An 18,631-nucleotide genomic window follows, 5' to 3' on the forward strand; every position below is an offset into this window, starting at 1 on the left:
GATGTTCCCGGCCCAACCCGTGCCCCGATCCCGCCTGCAGCGCTCCGCTCCCGCCGCCAGGGGCCGCTCCCTCCCCGCCCCGCCCCGGCAGCGCCGTTCCCGCTGTGGCCGCCAGGGGGCGCCGCGCGGAGCCGCCTCACGGAGCCGCCTCACGGCCCCGGCCCCGCCCCGCCGCAGGTGACACCCCCACACCCCGGCCGGGCAGCGGCGGGAGTGATCCCAGCCCGGTCCCGGCCCCGTCCCGCTCCCAGCTCGGCCCCCGGCCCGCTCCCGGCCGTCCCAGTGGCCGCCATGGCAGAGCAGGAGAGTTTGGAGTTCGGCAAAGCCGACTTCGTGCTGATGGACGCCGTCACCATGCCCGAGTTCATGGCGAACCTCCGGCTGCGGTGAGTGAGGGGCGGGCGGCGCGGCCCCTCCGCCCCGGGGCTCTGCGGGGCTCCCCTCACACACGGCCCGCTTGGGATGGAGTGTGAGTGGGGGGAAAAAGGAACTGAAACCCTCCCTGAGCCTCCTCCGCCTGATGCCCTCCCTGACGGAGCAAAAGTGTGGATTTTTTAATGGAATTAAAGAGCCGGGTAAAGGTGAGGGTGCTCAGTGTGCTCCAAGCCCTGGGGGCTGCGTAGGCTCTCAGTCCCCCCTCTGGAAATTCTCCCTCGGAGTCACCTGCCTCAGTGCCCACCTCCCTCATGGGACCGCGGAATGGTTTAGGAGCGAAGGGAACTTAAGGACTTTACTTTTAAACAGTTTGTTGTTGATCTTCTCCTATATCACAGAAACACAGGGTGGGTTGGGAAGGGACCTTAAAGCCCATGCAGTGCCACCCCTGCCATGGCAGGGACACATCCACTGTCCCAGGTGGCTCCAAGCCCTGTCCAGCCTGGCCTTGGGCACTGCCAGGGATCCAGGGGCAGCCCCAGCTGCTCTGGCACCCTGTCCCACTCCCCTCTGCTGAGTTTCTCACCTATGCTCCAAAGTTGCTTTGCAGAGAAAGAAAAAGAGCAATAAAAGTCACCAAGTCCAAGGTTGCTCCATCATCCCACAGGGGCATTGCAGCCGCTCGCTGGTGCAGATTCGCTGTGCTGACACTTTGTGATCTTTATGGTTTTATTTCCCTTGTAGAAGGCAAAGATCCACGTTTCCCTGCCTGTTCCCTCTCAAGCACAACTCAATCCTGGGCAGCACTGATAGAGAACAGCCAGGGGACCCTAAGTCTGCTTTTCACTTTCCGTTATAAAACATTCATGGGAGCTCCTCCTGATAAACCCTTACGCCCCTGCTTGTGCAAGGATTTGATAATTGCCAAAGAGAAGCCTTTGGGATAAAGATGTGACTTTGCTGGCTTGTGTCCCTGCCCTGTTCTGCTCAGGTTTTCCTGGTGGGTATTGGAGTCAGTCACTTGGTGTTGTTGGATGCACCTGAGAGTGGCTCTGGCAGTAGATGGGAGGTGGCCTAAGCTCCCTCAGCAGGCTCCAAACTATTGTGGAAGGAGAATATTAAACTTTTCCACACAATTGTTTTGCCTCTTCTGGATGAAATGTGGAGATTTTGAGATCTGGCTGCTTTAGACACTGAATGTTTGGGAATTTCTGTGCTTTGAGGTGCTGCGGGGTGAGGGCTCAGATCCTGTGGGGTGTAACAACAGCCTTTTGCTTTTTTCCTTTTATATTTTGGGTTTCTGTTTGGGCAGAGAGGGCATTTGTGTTTGAATATAACAAAATCATAATGAGCATGGTTGAGCTTTGAACATGATTTCAGATCTAAATTAATTTTGCAGTGTGTCCAAAAGTTTAAATTTGTTTCTCATTTGTACACTCCATGACATTGTAATGGCATTAGAAATGGGTTTGTACGCAATATCTTTGTAATTAGCAGGAAACCTCTGTGTCATGGTTTGTTCTTGGGGTTTTACTCTTTGGTTAATGTGTACTAGAAATGTTAATGAAGTATTGGAAATGGATTTATTCTTAGGTTTTTGTTCTTAGGGTTTTACTCTTTGGTTAATGTGTACTAGAAACCTAAATGAAGTATTGGAAATGGATTTATAACTTAAAAACCAACGTGGCATGCTGGTTGCCTTTAGGAATCCATTGAGAGGTGCCTTGCAGGGACAGACTTTGCTAATTCTGTGTGAAGGGATGAGAAGAACAAGCCAGCAGTCCTGGATCCTTACAATAAATGTGCAATTTTGTTTAATTTTTTATTCTGTGCTGTTGCTGATGGTGCCTGAGGGTGTTTCCAGGACATCCCTCTGTGTGTGACACACCCTGGAGGCCTCCTTTAACTGCAGTGCTTGGTCAAACCTGCCCAAACCCAGGCTTATCCTCTGACACAGTTTAACCTTGAGTCTTTCTCACCTGGCTGTGAGCTCTGCCTGAGCTTCAAGGTAATCTGGTGTCTGTGCTGTGGGCAGAACAAACTTTTGTCAGAAGCTGATTGATTCTGTTAATTTTTCTAGCTTTGGTGCTGCCATCCCCTGCCCCCAGGGCTGTCTGCACTGGGACATTTGGGGAAGCTGATGTGAGTTTCCCAGCAGTGTGGCCTTGCAGGGGAGCTCTGAGCTCTGTGGGGCTTTGGGCACTGTTTGGTGGCCCTGGGCTGCCCCCCCAGCCCTGCTGCTGGCTGAGACAAAATTAAACAAAATTACAGCACTCAGGCAACACTGCTGCTGACATTTTCCTGCTCTGGAGAGGGGGTAGGAGGGTCGGGATGGATGGAGATGAGAGATCTCTGCAGCCAGGTTGTGGAACTTGGGGTTTATTGCAAAGGGCCTGGGTGCAGGGCCCTGCTGGGAGCTGCCAAACACAGCTCAGAGCAGGCTGAGAGGAGAGAGGGGGAGAGAGTAAAAGGGTAAGAGAGTGAGGTTTCTGTTACAATACAGTAAATCATCTTCTGTGTTGAATATTCTGATTCTCACCAACCAATCCAGTACAAGATACAAATCTTACAGCATTTCCATAGAGCCTGTAAGAATCACTACATTACCACACTCTGTTACATTTTAAACCCTAAAAACTCCTCTTTGGGCCCCTTCTGCCAAGCTGTAGGGTCTGCTCTGACCCTTGGGCCTGTCTGCAAGCACAGGGTGTTGTTCCATCAAAAGGGGATCACCTTCAGCTGGCCACACCATTGTTTTCCTGTTGTTCAGTAACTGAGGAATCTCAAAGCTTGCTTTCATTTCAATCTCGCCTATAGTTTCTATATTCTCAAAATCTTTTGCCAGACAATCATATTTATCAATATGATGGCTTTCCTGTTTCATCTTCCCCAACAAGAGGGTGGTTGATTCTTGCTGCTGACACGTAGGAGCCTGTGTGAGACCCAGCTCAGGACCTGCTCAAGGCTTGGTTGTGTCACTGTGGTGGTGGCAGAGTCCCCTTTGTGCTGAGCACAGGGAAGGAGCTGCTGCTCCTCTGTCACTGCAGTTTCCACCCTCTTCCATCAATCCAGCTTTCCTTCTGCCAGAGCTATTTCTGTTCAGGGTCACTGGCTGACCCCAGACGGGCTGTGCTGGATTTAGTTCCCAAGTGAGCCCAGATGTGGGTGGAATTGAAATCATCCCAGTTTCAGTGCATGCAAGGATATCTCCCCAAGGATGTCTCTAGTGGGAAAAAGAGGAATGGTGAAGCTGCACTTTTCATTTGTGTAGTATTTGAATTCAGAGGTGCTGACATGGGCTGGATCAGCGTGCCTGGGTGGGTGTGTGGATGCAGTGTGAATTTACCACCTCATTTCCCAGCCCCAGTGCTCGTGCCCAGTGATTTGTAGGTTTGAGTGGTGATTCAGCAGGGATATCCCTGTGTCAGTACCTTTCTGTGGCTGTGTCATACAGCTTCTTAATGAATGTTTCTTGGGACACCCAGCAGCCACTGCTTGTTATGCTTTATTGTAAATAAAAGTCATCCTGTCCTTGAATTCCTTAGCCCTGACTGTGCTGCATCCCAGTGTCTGGTTGTGATTCTTAGTCATCAGAATAATTTTTTAAAAAGAACAGCAGGACTATGGGAATGGTCTGTGTGAGTTCAGTAGCTTTGTTTCTTTATAATGACGTCCAAAATTATAACAGACAATTGTTTCTGGATCACTCATAAATCAGAATTAATAAAACAGTATTTGAGTGGTTGGTGTGTCAGCAATTGCCCATCACCCCTTCAATGAGTGCCTGCTCATCTCTGCACTGCTGCAGGATCCCAGGACATCAGATTAATTAAAGCACTCATTAAATAGGAAGTCTTTTTGTGTCTAGCAACTCTCAGGTATTTATCTGTAGTCCAATGTTACCTGTAATTGGTGGGAGGATGCTCTGGAGTTGGTAAAACTCTCTATTTCACTGCTTTTTAATTAACACAACCATGGCTATTCCATGGCAGGAGGGCTGGGGTGGTGCTTCTGGAAAGGGAGTGTTGGTGTGGCCAGAGCTGCTCAGCTTTTGCAGAAATTGTGGTGTGGATGAAACTATTGAGTAAGAGAAGCAGGAAACTGCACCACCTCATTGTCTTCATGCCATAGTGAAAGTTACCAGTTTTCATTTGCTTCCTTGTAAGGAAGAGAAGTATGAAATATTCTGGTTTAGCAGATGATTTCTTGTGATTTTCTTCCACTGCAAAGACCTCGGAGCATTAAAAATGGGATCTGTGGAATGCCAACAGGGAGTTGCTGAATTATCTGTTGTGCAGCCTTGGTGGTTCCTTTGGTTGTCACTGCAGAGCAGCGCCTCCTGCCAGGTCTCAGGTGTGTGCCAGGACACTCAGGTGTGACCCATCCCCTCTGTGCCAGGCACTGGGACCCTGTGGGGGCCCTGCTGGGGCAAACCCAGCACCCCTGAACCACTGGGAGTGGGAAACCACCTGGGAATGCAGGGAAAAGCATCAGGGCTGAGTTTGGGGTGGTGTGATGTGAGCTGTGTGCTCGTGGTGTTTGTGTTCCCACATCTGCTCCCTGACTCATCCTGCACTGATTTCTAGTGTGAGTTGCTCATTTTTCATAAGCATTGTGCAAATCCCCCCTGGAACACAATAGATCTGTGTCACTGCTATTAAAAAATTCAAGGATGTGTGAAAGGAAGGCAGTGAGAGCACCTGGTGATGTGTAATGATTGTAAAATGAATTTGGGGTTGTTTTCCTCTTCTTTTAAGTATTTCCAGCATCAAACCAGCTGTGGAAGGATGAAATTGTTACTCAGTTCCTGGTCATCCCAGCCCATCTGAGCCTGGAGTGGTACAAAGATCTGTGGGTTAATAATCCTTGCAGTTATCTCCCTGTGCCCTGGTGACTTCTGGCCTCTTAAAGCAGCATTTCACAAAAACACAGCTCTGTGCTCACTTAAAAACACACCAAAGTGTGTGTGAGAAACATTTTGTAATGTTTCTCAACTATCTCACAACCCCAGCATTTTCAGATTAAGGCAACAGATCTAGATCTGTATTTATTGCAGGGCCATTTGAAACATAGATAATATTTGCTGTGGTTATTAATAGTTTTGGCATCACGAATCTATACTGAAAATCTGCTTCTCCTGAGAATGTGCTGAAAGTGTTTGGTGCTGAGGGAATTGTTTGATGTGGGCTGGAGTCCTGGAAAAAGGTTGGAGCAAACTGAGTGGGGAATTGGGCTTTGAGTGCTCAAAGGGATTTTCTTGAGGTGGTTGTGTGGGGTTTTACCTTTTGGGCCTCTGTCAGAAAATCCCTGTTGTTTTTCTGGATGCGGTGACTTGAGGCCATTCTTTAGGATCCTAAAATCACAGAATATTTGGGGTTGGAAGGAACCCTAATATTAATTGGGTTCCACCTCATGTCCCTTCCACTAGAGCAGGTTCTTCAAGTCCCTGACCTAGGAAACTTCCAGGGGAATTCTTTAAATTCTGAAAGGCCAAACTCCTGCTCTGCCATTCAGTGTCCCCCACTTCTGCACACTGGCTTGTTTTCCTTTCCTTTTTCAGGTGTGGAAAAGCAAACACAAGTTCTGGGGTGACCAAATGCTTTAATTTGTCCCCATCTTCAGGAAATGAGTGTCCCTATGATCCATCAGGAACAATTCTTAGCCCAGCTGTGGGTCTTGCTCAGTACCACACAATTTCTATTCTTCCCTTGATGGACCTCAGGGTGCTGTCTGTATTACACTGATATTTTTACACTGACCTCCTTATCTTTTGAGAGATCCTCATCTTAAACATTCATATTTGGGGTTGAATTTGTGGTGAGAGAGGTTTGGTTTCCCATGAGGTAATAAACTGTATTTAATCCCAGCAGAGGAAATATGATGTGAATGCTTGGTTTCATTTGTGTTTTTGCTTAATGAAATATTCATGCTTCATAAACAAGCTTTTCATGCCTTTAAGCCATTTGAATTTCCTCATTCTAAATAGTTCTGAATATTTGAATTTGGATTAAAGAGCTGCTGGGAAGAGGCTGCTTTCTGCCTGGAGAGGGGCACCTGCCTCTGGGTGCTGCAGGACACTCCTTCCTCTGCTCAGGCAGCAGCAGTTGAGTCTCATCAGCCCTTCTTGGCTTCCTCAGGGTTGCTCAACCTGCAGATCTCGTGTCACAGTTTGGAATGAATGGAATGAAAATTCCCCTTAGTCCATCAAAATGTGACTTATGAGCTTGGCCTGGGGCCAGGCTGATCCTCAGAGATGGGAGAGGCCATGGATCTCAATCCCAACCAGAGGAGCAGCAAAGGGAGAATCCAGGCAGCTTCTGGCTCCACAGGGGGAAGTGATCCCACTCTTCAGTGTGGGGGGATACAGTGTGAAGGTGGTACAGAATGTAATCTTATCCCCCAAAGGGTTGCAGCTGGACCAATTACTAAAAATTAGGAGCTGGCCTGATGTTAACAGGCCACACCTGCAGCCAATAAGAACAGTGATATAAAAGAGTGGATTGGTGGCCTCAGGAGTCTGATGGCAACTGCAAGGATGAAGAAGAGTCAGTGCTTGGAGGAGCTGCTTACAGAAAGCTTCAAGAAGGCACAAAGCTCTGCCAGTATGGGATCCCTGCACTGTAATGATAAGAGAATGTTTGATAGCTAAGATAACAAATGGTGACCCCGATGTGATTTGGGAGTAAAAGGATTAAAATACTAAACTATATTGCCCAGTGGATTTGGGATGACCCATGGATTTGGGACTAAACTATATTGCCCCATGGATTCAGGACTAAACCATATAACCCCATGGATTTGAATACTAAACTATTGGCAAAATATATCAATTACAGCTATTAGTGTTTGTTAAACATAACTATAAAAGACTTTGAAGGTAAGTGCTTTGTAAAGTAAGAAAAGCCATAAAACTGAACTAACATTTAGAAATATATATATATATATATGCACTATAATATGCTGTTTGAGTGTTTGTATAACTCTTAGTTTTAAGTGAAATGTACAAATATGTCATAATGTTAATTTATTTGAATATGTTCTTCTGGTAATGCTGCAACTCTTTGATTAAAAGAAAAAGGGGGAATTGTAGGGGGATACAGTATGAAGGTGGTATGGAATGTAATCTTATCCCCCAATGAGTTGCAGCTGAACCAATTGCTAAAAACTTGGGGCAGGCCTGATGTTGACAGACCACACCTGCAGCCAATAAGAACAGTGATATAAAAGAGTGGATTGGTGGGCTCAGGAAGAGTCACTGCTTGGAGGAGCTGCTTACAGGAAACTTCAAGGAGGCACAAAACTCTGGCAGTATGGAATCCTTGCACTGTAATGATAATAGAATGTTTGATATCTAAGAGAACACTTCAGTCCATGGACAGCTGGAGCTGCTGCAGGTGAGCTCTGGGATTCCTGGCTGCAGTTCCCATGAATTCCCAGGCTCTGCATGAGGTGCTGTCCAGCCTGGGGTTTGTTTTCCCTCCATGTATGCTGAGTTTATCTGGTTTCACTGGGCACACCTGCCCTCCCTGCCTGCTGAAAGCCTCCTCACAGGGAAGTTTTACAGGAGTCTCTTTATAGCAACTGGGTGGGGGAGTGTTTAATAAATACAAGGTCAGATTTATGAATGAGATCAGTCTTTCAGGGTGCCTTGTACTTCTAAACTCTGAGGCTGCTGATGCTGGTCTGTGGGATCTCAGCACCTCAGGACTGATGTGCAGAGCGACCGAGACCACCCTTGCGGGGCTCGGGAGTCCTGGAATGTTGCCAGAAGTGTCTGGTGGCTGGACTTTGATCCTGCACGGGTGATGACACCTGTATGAGGATGGGAGGATTTCACTGGGTGAATGGTGAAGGGATAAGTTAATTAGAGTGTGAAACACAGGGTTTAGGATTTCTGTACAGGGGGGTCTAGAGAAGTAAGATGGAGGAATTGGGGCATGTCCTGTCCTCCTTCTTCTTCTTCTTGGCCTCCATCTTCTGTGGTGATGTTGGCACTTTGGGATTGGTTATTACTAAAAGTGCACAGGTCAATAAGGGTGACAAGGTATTGGGGAAAATTGATAAATATTGTATATGTAATTTTGAGTATAAAGATAGGTGACCGCCCCGGGGGCTCTCAGTGTGCTCATGGCTGGCTGCTGTGCAGACCTCTGTCAGGCTGAGAGAAAATCTTTTAGATAAACAATTAATAAACACCGAGACCGAGAAAACACCTGAAGCCTCTTCTCGTCCTTTGGAGCACGGGCTGTCCAAGGCCACCCCGGGCCTTTCCAGGCCACCTAAACAGCCCAGAAATCAACACTGGTCCTGCCTCCAGCTGCCTCTGGTCCTTGCCAGAGCACAGGTAACAACATTTAGCTGTGGGTAGGAAGCAGCAGCCTGGGGAGGGACATCCCTGGCACGTGGCATCAGGTGTGAAACAAACACCTGACACAATCAGTGAAGTCACCAGAACTATGAGGGATTAGCTCAATAGAAAATGCTCTTTCTTGCATTTTTTAAAGTCTTTTTTCCTGCCGTTTACACAAAGTATATCTACAAAAGTCAGCTGGTAATTTAGGAATTCCTCAGCAGCCTTTTCTGCAATGCTTTTCTAGATTCTGATGAAGTGGATCCTGGAGCTCCTCAGAGTTGCAGTGCATCTGTTTGGGATGCTGTCAAGTGAAATCCTGTTCTGGTTTTTGGCCACCTCATGTTTGAGGTGGCTTGTGTAACTTTCATCATCTTAACTGAAGTGATTTGTCATCACCTGCTGAGTTTCAGGTTGGCTCCAAACTCCCACAGTAAATATTTGCTAATCCTTCCAACGAGTCTCATGGCCTTCTTTAGTCAAGAGCCCTTTGCATTGACTTCTGTTCAAAAATCTGCCTCTCCAGGTGCTTCACTGATCTAACACTCACCAAACCCCTGCATTTCTTCTGGCTGAGCAGGCTTTGACAGAGCTTGAACTCAGTGATATTTACTTGAATTCCTTTAAAGATGCTGATCTCACAGGTATTTGGAGTTACATCATCTCTGGGTCATGATTGCATCTTTTTATGGAATGAAGGAATTCTTCGAGGGGGAGAAGGAGACAGATGTCTGCACATTGTTTTGTGTGAAATAAGGGAGCTGTGTGTCCCCTGGTGGCAAATGCTCATTTCCAGTTCTTTGAAACAAAATTACGATTTGTAAAGATTTGTTTCTTTAAGGGCTTTTTTGGTGAGATGTGATGAGATTTCAGCTCCCAGTGCTGCTGTCACAGGCTGATGTTCCTGTATTAGAGCAGGTGTAAAAGTGTTCAGTTGTGTTTTCAAGTCCTGGAAGAACAGCCTGGCTCTGAGGCTGTTCTGTCTTTGGCAGTGAAAGGGGGGCATTTGATAGACTTAACTTTTTTGAAAACACCTCCTTTTTCTTCAAATCTTAAACTGTTCCTGATACAACTTCTGTCTTTGGCTAGGGATGAGGTTTTTCTGCTCTCTGAGTTGCTGTGTGTGGCAGCAACACCCAGAGCAGTTCCTTTGGCTGGTGGTTTAATGGGCAGCAGATTCTCTCCTGTCAGGGCCCAGCTGAGCTAGGAGCAGGGGGATATCTTGGAAAGACATTTTAAATAAAATAATTGTTACTGATAAGCCAGAGGACCCAACCTTATCATCCCAGAGGGTCTTGCAGAACTGACTGGGGCATAATGAACCTGCTCTTCTTTAATTCTTGGTGGTGCTGGCATTTTCCATTCTGCCCCCAACAGTTCCTGAGCATTTTTCTGTGCACACTTCAAAATTTCTCCTTTGTTCATCAGCTCTGTCCTGTTCTCTGGAGCATTTTGCAGCCCATGTTTCCTGCTGGGGCTGCTCTGTCCTTCCCTTCTGGGTTTAGAAGTTGGCAGTGACCTGTCCTATGCTGCCACTTGCTCAGTGACACTTCAGAGAAGTTTCTGTGTGACTGCTGGGCTGCTCTGACCCAGAGCTTTATTTCCACTGGGTGAAAATTTGGCATTAAACCAGTTCTGTGTCCCTGGGCTGTCACCTGCCACAGTGTCATTTCTCAGTTTTGGATGGCTTTTTGCTCTGCATTGACTCCCACTGTCCCTCCAAGAAGTGTTGTCCCACCTGACCTTCCTTTCTCCTGCTGACTTCCCGTGGTTCTGTACCTGCAGAAACTTCCTGGCCATCATGGGTGTCTCCTCTCTCCCCTTTCAGCACCTTCTGTGTGCAGCTGAGCACCTCTGCTGCCTTTCCCCCTTGCTGTTGATGTCCTCTCTGATCCTGGGCTGATCTTCCCAGCCTTGTCAGCTGCAATTCCCTGGGGCTGGGGTGAGTGAGCTCCCCTGGACAGCAATTCCCTTGTTCCAAAGGGCTTGATCCTTTCTAGACCTTTCCATCCCAGTTCAGGTGTTGCTATTCCCCTGAGCCATGCACAGAGCCCAGTCTTGCCCAGTCACCTCACACTGATTTCTGTGCTCATTCCTTCTCCTGTGCCTTGACAAGCCCCCTTTCCCACAGAGCTTGTTCAGAGTTATCTCCAAAGATTGCTTTTGCTCTCAGTTCTGTCTCCTTCACCACCTCAGATCACAGCTTATCTCCTCCCTGTGTTATCAGTTTCTCCAGCAGCACTGATCTGTGCCATGTCTGTCTGAGAACTCCCTGACCACCATTCCTGTGCTTTTCCTGCAGTTGCTCCTTTTGGCATGCAAGAAACACCAAATAACTTCCAGCAAAGACCCGACACTGCCTCCTCCTTCCTTCCCTGTGGAATTCATGGAGCCCACACCAAGTGTGCCATGGCAGGAGCCTGGGGTGCTGCACTCACTGATTATTGTGTTCCAGTCATTCCTGGCTCCGTGCTGGATCCCAGCCTGTTGGAAATCTTTTTCTCTTGGGTCTGCACAGAGCCTGCCCTGATGTTATCCTGTTATGGTGAGGTTGTTCAGGAAGAAAATTATCAGATCAGAGTTATCTTGGTGTGTTCCTGTTTAAGGTTGATGTAACTTGGGAATCCTGAAGGCTCATCAGATCTTCCTGGGAAATGGAATCTGGAGATTTGTGGCAGATTTGTCTCAAAACTGGAGATTGCAAAACTGCAATATGTGGGGTGTGATGTGCTGTTTGGGGTGTTGGGCTTGAATCCATCTCCAGACACAAAGGATTTCTGCTCCTGCCTCTGCATCTTTATTCACATCAAGCCAACTCCAACCATGTTTCTCTGGAAGTTCTGACAGCCTTGGAATAAATCCCTTTATTCTGGAGCCCTTAACAAGAAGGTTTTCTGTCCCATTCTGATGGAGAGCAGTTGTGCATGGCTACTCCCTCCTTAAATGAGTTCTGCTTTGAGGCACCAGCTGAAGCTTTCAGAAAAGGTTCTCTTTCAGTCTCTGCCTCCCATTACAACATCAGAGCCTTCATCATTGTCCGGGGGTTGTTTATGGTGCCCAGGACAAACTCCCAGCACTTTCCTGCCCAGGGCAGGAATGAGAACCCATCTGTGAACAGTTACAGGATGGCAGCAAAGGCTCTCTCACCATAAATAGCAAAGAAAAACAAACTTGAAACAAAAAATCCCCTTTCCCACTGCAGGAACAACACAGCTTTCTTTGGGGAGAGCTCCTCCATGGGTTTGGAGGGGTAAAAACCACGGTGGCTGTGAGAGCTTTCCCACCATGGCCATTGGGGGCACAATGAAGCTTTCATTCTCCACAGCACATCCCTGAGATGTTTACACTAAAACTTTTGCTGTTATTCACATTGCCACACTGGGGTGTAGATTATTACTAACTAGATTATTTTACAAGAATCAATGATAAAGTAAATTTCACCTTCAAAAGAAAACTCCAGCTCTGGTTCCTTGAAGGCTCTGCTGCCCTGCAGTGTTTATAAAGGAACTGGAGATAGAGTTCATAAACTTCCACTGCTCCTCAATAGCAGCTTCTTTGTGTGTTGTTGCTTCTTGATCCCAGGTGTAAAAACCAGGGGAAAATTTAATTTAATTTTAAAACAGGCTCAAAGAGCTGTAAATACATTTCAGGCCCCAGAAGAATCCCAAAATACCAGAGCTGGAGCACTGGAGTCTTCAAGTGAACTTGCTTAGAAAAATTGTTGTCCCTGCAGGGAATGTCCTCCCTTGTTTGCCTCTCAGACTTTGCTGCTTTTCCTTGTGCTTCCAGAAGAACCCCCAGATTCTTTTAAAGCTGGATGTAAACACCTCCTTGGAACAGTAGCTGTTAAACTCTGTTGAAAAGTGCTTAGCAATGACAAAAAAATGTTATTTCCGAAAGGATCTCTGCAGCACTGAAGGTTTTTTTTTTGCAAATGAAAGTCCAAATTTACCACAAAAATGTCCCTGTAACCTCTTCTAATTCAAAACATATTCCTTGCTTTTCAAAAGCACAGGCAAATTACCAGGGAGCCTTTCTAAAATAAGCCTGAGGTTGGATGTTTGACTTTGTGGACAGTGCTGCTTGATAATCAGCATTTCCTTTTTGGAGTTTGTGTTGCAGTCAGAAAGGAGCTTTGCTTTGTGTGGTTTGTGACCTGTTCCAGGTGAGGAGAACACCAACAACACCTAAACAGGAGCATCCCTTCCCCTTCTGTTCCTGAGAAATGGAGAATTTGTGTCTCCAGCAAAACAAACAATGGAAATCTTCTCTTTGTTCTTGGTTTTTGGGCCATCCTGGCTCTCAGAGATGCAGACATTCCTGAGCTAGACCTCTCCAGTGTCTGGCAGCTGGTGCTCTGACTGTGCTGGTTACAGAACTCAAACCCCTCTGAGGAAAGCAAATCCCTGTGAAGTGTGAAGCTTCTAAACCTGCTGTGATGACGATTTCTCAGCTGTTTTAATGACCTGGAAAGGCCCGGGGTGGCCTTGGGCAGCCCGTGCCCCAAAGGATGAGAAGAGGCTTCAGATCTTTTCTCGGTCTCAGTGTTTATTAATTGTTTATCTAAAAGATTTTCTCTCGGCCCGACAGAGGTCTGCACAGCAGCCAGCCATGAGCACACTGAGAGCCCCCGGGGCGGTCACATATCTTTATACTCAAAATTACGTATACAATATTTATCAGTTTTCCCCAATACCTTTTACCCTTATTAACCAGTGCACTTTTAGTAATAACCAATCCCAAAGTGCCAACATCACCACAGAAGATGGAGGCCAAGAAGAAGAAGAAGAACAGGACACGCCCCAATTCCTCCATCTTACTTCTCCAGACCCCCCTGTACAGAAATCCTAAACCCTGTGTTTCACACTCTAATTAACTTATCCCTTCACCATTCACCCAGTGAAATCCTCCCATCCTCATACAGGTGTCGTCTCCCGTGCAGGATCAAAGTCCAGCCACCAGACACTTCTGGCAACATTCCAGGACTCCCGAGCACCCCAAGGGTGGTCTCGGTCACTCTGCACCTCAGTCCTGAGGTGCTGAGATCCCACACTGTGAAACCCTGAGAGCTGGGCTTGGTAAAAACGGAAGGAAACCTAAACAATTTTGAAATGATTGGGAATATTTGGCTTCATTTCCCCAATCAGTCAATAGAAAACATGTTTTCTATTAAGAACTTACATTTTTGTAGACTTAAAGGGGGGCTGCTTATTGTCAAAACAAGTCTTGTTTTCATCTTGGCTGCCTGGTTTGATTTTTGGTGCTGTCCCTGCAGGCAGTGTGGGGAGCTGGTGGCTGTCACCTGGAACTCTGGAACCATGGCTGCTGTGGGGTTTGGATCTGAGTTCTTGTGTCCTGAGGAGCAGGAGTGGGAAAACCAGGAAAGAGTGATGGGGGACACCCATCTCCTTAAAGATGCCATGCAGGAAACCTCAAATCCCAAATCTTTCATAAACCTAAAGGATGCCTGATTGTTTCTGTCCTGCTTTTCTTTTGGGTTTCTGGCTCTTGGATGCTCCCATGGAGGAGCCAAGGTGGCACCTGCTGCTCTCTGGAGCAGGAAAATATTCAGTGTTCCCAGAGCTGCTCTGAGGGGATGATGTCGGTTTGGGCCAGCTCAGATGTGTTGCTACTGAATTTAGGGAGAAAATTTGTGTCAATCTTGGTCTTCTCCCAGCAATTCTCTCCATAACTGATTGGTGTTTTGCTGCTCAGCTGCTTTCTGAGAGGCTGTTTAATCAAAGTTAGTGAGCACATCCAGAGCAGGTGGATAAATCCCTTCTTCTAGTGGACAAACAAAAATGTGTTGCGTTGTAAATGTTGTAGCTGAATCATGGAAACTGTGAAATTGAGACTTAATATTTCAAAATTTTCAGCTCCATCTGATACATTTGAACCTTCTGCCTTCCCCATATTACCCTTATACCTAGGAGAGAATAACAGAAGTTAAATTCAGTAAATTTGATGGATTTTGAAGACATTCTGTGGCACCTTGACCAAATGAGAGGAATCATTTGCTAGGGTTACATTTATTAATGCACAATAAATCACAGGAGGGATAAGTGAAAGAAAGACTGGCTTGGTCAGTGTCAGGTTTATGTTGTGCAAGGGATGAGGAAACCTCAAATATTTAAGCATAGTCAGAAATTTCTTGGTGGTTTTTTGGATTTTTTAGTTTTGTTTTTTTTTTTTATCAAGACACCTTTGCTGCCTTGTTTGAAGGCTCCTCTTTACCTGTCCCTGGTTATGTGACAGAAATCTTGTGCTGGCAGTAATTCCCACAGCACCTTCCCATTATTTATGCCATGACAAAGGATATTTCACCCCCAATGCCACATTTTTTTTGTGTCTTGATGAGCAGGGGAAGCCCCAGAACCAATCTGGGAAAGCTTTCAGGGGAAAATATCCCCACCTCCTACCTTTTATAAATAGATACAAAATCCTCTTTTGGCTGAAGCTCAAAATCATGTAGGTATTTCTAAAATTGTAGCAAATCACTAAGACTCATTCCCTCTAGCTGTTTTTTTTAATTCATTCTTCTCTTAATGATTTTGGATTGCCTACCAAAATTTCATATTTATCTGAGCAAGCCTGGCTTACTTAGTGGCACAGTTATGATAGTCTAAGAGTTCCTTTCTCCTAGGTTTTCCAGGAAACAGTTCCCTTTAAAACATGTATTCATCTTTATTTTGTGCAATGTTTTCACAGAGGATAGAAGAGAAGTGCACTAGAGAAATTTCTCTAAAAAGGCATTTTGAAGAAAATTTTCCTTAACATTTACACGTGACCAAAGTCCTTGGACACTGAAGAACAACTGAATAGAAGTAATTTCCTTTGCTATAAACATTCCTGTAGAAATGGACTACAAAACCACAGCTTGTTTAAGACAAAGAGCAGCCTCTGTTTATCCTAATGAGGTGTTCGATGTGCAAACTGATAGCACTGATGGCCACATCCCAAATAATTTGGTGTGTAGGAAAATTGCCCAGTTGTGGCATCTGGTCCTCTGTGGAGAGTGAGAGCCTTTGATTCATTCCCCGAGTACCAGAGTGCAATGGATATTTTCTAAACTAAAAGTTTCTGTCATTGAAGACAGAGATCTCTTTGTGTTTGACCTGAGTTTTGATACTCTTTGTACCCTCCACTGCTCTCAGTGCCAAATATATTCTTTTTTTCATTGGAGGAGAAAGCAGCTTGGACAAACATCCTATCCCACATGAGCTCCAAACCATCCATTTATCCATGAGGACAGGGGAGCAGCAGTGTGAGGAAGCAGCACAAGTGCAAACATTCCCTGGTTTTGTTGTTCTCCCTGATGTTTAAACCTTTCAGATATTCTGTGCTTCTTTCCAACTTCACAGTGCTGAAAACTAAAAACCCCATAATACAAGTGAGGATAAATTGTATTTTTTTTACTCTAACAGGGTGTATTTTAAGAAATAACAATAGTTATTATGATACACGTGGAATAAACCACAAATTTATTTCTCAGAATTGTTTTTCCATCCCTTCTCAGTGTTGCTGCTGCTGCCACTGTCCCCTTGGGTTGTCTGGGATTAACTTCTCAAATGGAGTTTTCACACCAAGGATTTGGACTTTGAAATTGCATCTTTCACTCAGAGGGGAAAAGTGGGGTCATTTTCAGTCTCATGGAAATTTTGAATGAACACTGAGAAAGCGATGGCAGCAGATGGATTTTTATGAATGGGGAATGTCAGAATTGCCTTTCACAGGAACTGCAGTGTCACACAAGAACTGAGAGGTTTCAGCAGGGCTGTCCCTGCCCTTAGGTGCTTCCAGTGCTGCTGTTACTGCCTGAAAACTGATTTAGCTGGGAAAGGATCTTGTGCTTCTCTGCTGGAGATCCACAAGTGCCTTCCAGGGTGGGAACTGGGGGCACAAGGTGACACTGGGGGGGTCAAATCTTCCTCAGCATTCACTGATCCCCTCCCTTTTCCTACCTGTCCCATTAGGGAGCTTACAGAAGGTCTCAATGGACACTTTTCTGTTTTATCCCAAAATGTTTAAGGGTTGGAAGGGATTATTTAGTCCCATGATGGGCAGGAACACCTCCCACTAGACCAGGTTGCCCAAGGCCTCATCCAGCCTGGCCTTGAACATTTCCAGAGTTGGGGCATCCACAATCTCCCTGGGTGACCTGTTCCAGTGTCTCATTATCCTCAAATAAAAAATTTCTTCCTGATATCTAATCTGAACTTCTCTTTTTTCAGTTTGTACCCATTCTGCCTTGTCCTGTGTCAGAGAGAGTCCCCCTCCAGCTTCCCTGTAGCTCCTTCAGCCCCTGGGTGAGGTCTCCACACCCTTCCCTTCCCCAGGCTGTGTTAATTTAATTGTGTGAGAGTTTCCTTTCCTTGCTGTGCTCTTCATTCTGTAATTATGCTCAGGATTCATCACTTTCTGCTGCTTCTGGCTGCCACTCATTTGCTTTGGGGGTTTCACATTTGCAAAGTGTATCTGGCCTCTCTTTCCTGTTAGATTTGCCTTAAATTACATCACAGAGAGGTTAAAATAGCAATAAAAACCACTTCCTACTGAGTGGATATTATCTTGTCTCGCTCTGGCTTGCTTTCTTACCAAGTATATCATGGGATCTCGTTTGTTACATCACACTTGTGAAGCTGCTTTAGGTGCTTTGTTCCTCTAATTCCAAATATAACCATCCTGTGATCTTAATCAACATTTGCTTGAACATTTCCCAGCTGGAAATTAACTCCCTGGCAAATTTGGGCAACACCAGTGGCAATTTGAAGGTGGCTTTTTTTGGTTATGAACTTAGTTCCTTGTTTTCTGTGCACAGATATGACTGTGTGTGAAAAACACCAATCACTTGTTTTTAAAATTTTAGAAGTTGAATAGTAATAAAATGGTTATAAAAATAGGAATACAATTAGAGTAATAATCATTTGGACAAATTGAATTAGGACAATATGAGACAATAAATACCAAGTCCAGGTAACTTTTTCTGGGCAGCACTAAAGAGGACACCTGTTAACAAAGGATTAACCCTTAAAAGCAACAATGTTGCACATTCATACACTTCATCCAGGATGCATAAATTCCATTCAAACACAGGATTCTGTCTGGTCATCGTCAACTTCTTCCTCTGAATCCTAACAAGAAGTTCCTTTCTTCTGATAATGGAGCAATAAATTCCTTTTCTCTGAAAGATTCAGGTGTCCTGTGGCTGCTATCTCAGTGTGAGTCCTTTCTTTTAAAAAAGTATCCTACACAGCATCATTTCTATTTTAATATTTTGTTATAACCTAAAACTATATTTAACACAGTACTTAAGAGAATTAATACAGCATTACTTTCTAACACAACACATATAATATTCATTTGAATATTTGCAAAAAGCCAACCATAAAATACATGCATTTTTCACACTGTGTAGGGAGCACTTTGGGATTTCCTGCAAAGGTGACTCATGTTTGCCATATACACCTATAGCAAAAATAAACCATGCCATTCCAGTGTGGGTTATTCAGGCTACTGAATATTGTATCCAGTAGTCAGTTGTGAAAAACAACAATCACTTGATTTGAAAACTTTAAAAGTTTCATAGTAATAAAATGGCTATAAAAATAGGAATACAATTAGAGTAATAATAATTTGGACAATTTGAATTAGGACAATATGAGACAATAGAGAAAAAGTCTGAGTACCTTTTTCTGGGCAGCACAGCCTGAAAAAGGACCCACTTTAACAGAGGATTAATGCTTAAAAGCAACAGCCTGCTGCATATTCATACACTTCATACAGGATGCATAAATTCCATTCAAATATGGGATTCTGTCTGGTCATCCTCAACTTCTTCTTCTGAATCCTAACAGCACCCTCAAGGTGGGAAAAGTTTGTTTCTTCTGATAATGGGGCAATAAATTC

At 45.3% G+C, this 18,631-nt stretch overlaps 1 protein-coding gene across 2 annotated transcripts in view; it reads left to right on the forward strand.

Moving 5' to 3' along the window:
- Positions 1–230: 230 nt before the first annotated feature.
- Positions 231–18,631, forward strand: part of MYO1D (myosin ID) — a 175,058-nt gene continuing 156,657 nt past the window's right edge. Inside the window, exon 1 of one of the 2 annotated variants that reach the window (XM_063179084.1) lies at positions 231–386. In XM_063179084.1, the coding sequence (XP_063035154.1) occupies positions 292–386 (95 nt within the window). In that variant the 5' untranslated portion in view covers positions 231–291. The remainder of the gene's footprint in view (positions 387–18,631) is intronic. The other variant, XM_063179083.1, reaches the window with a different exon arrangement.

This window comes from Melospiza melodia, chromosome 30 (assembly GCF_035770615.1).
Source record: "Melospiza melodia melodia isolate bMelMel2 chromosome 30, bMelMel2.pri, whole genome shotgun sequence".
NCBI classification, from domain to species: Eukaryota; Metazoa; Chordata; class Aves; order Passeriformes; family Passerellidae; genus Melospiza; species Melospiza melodia.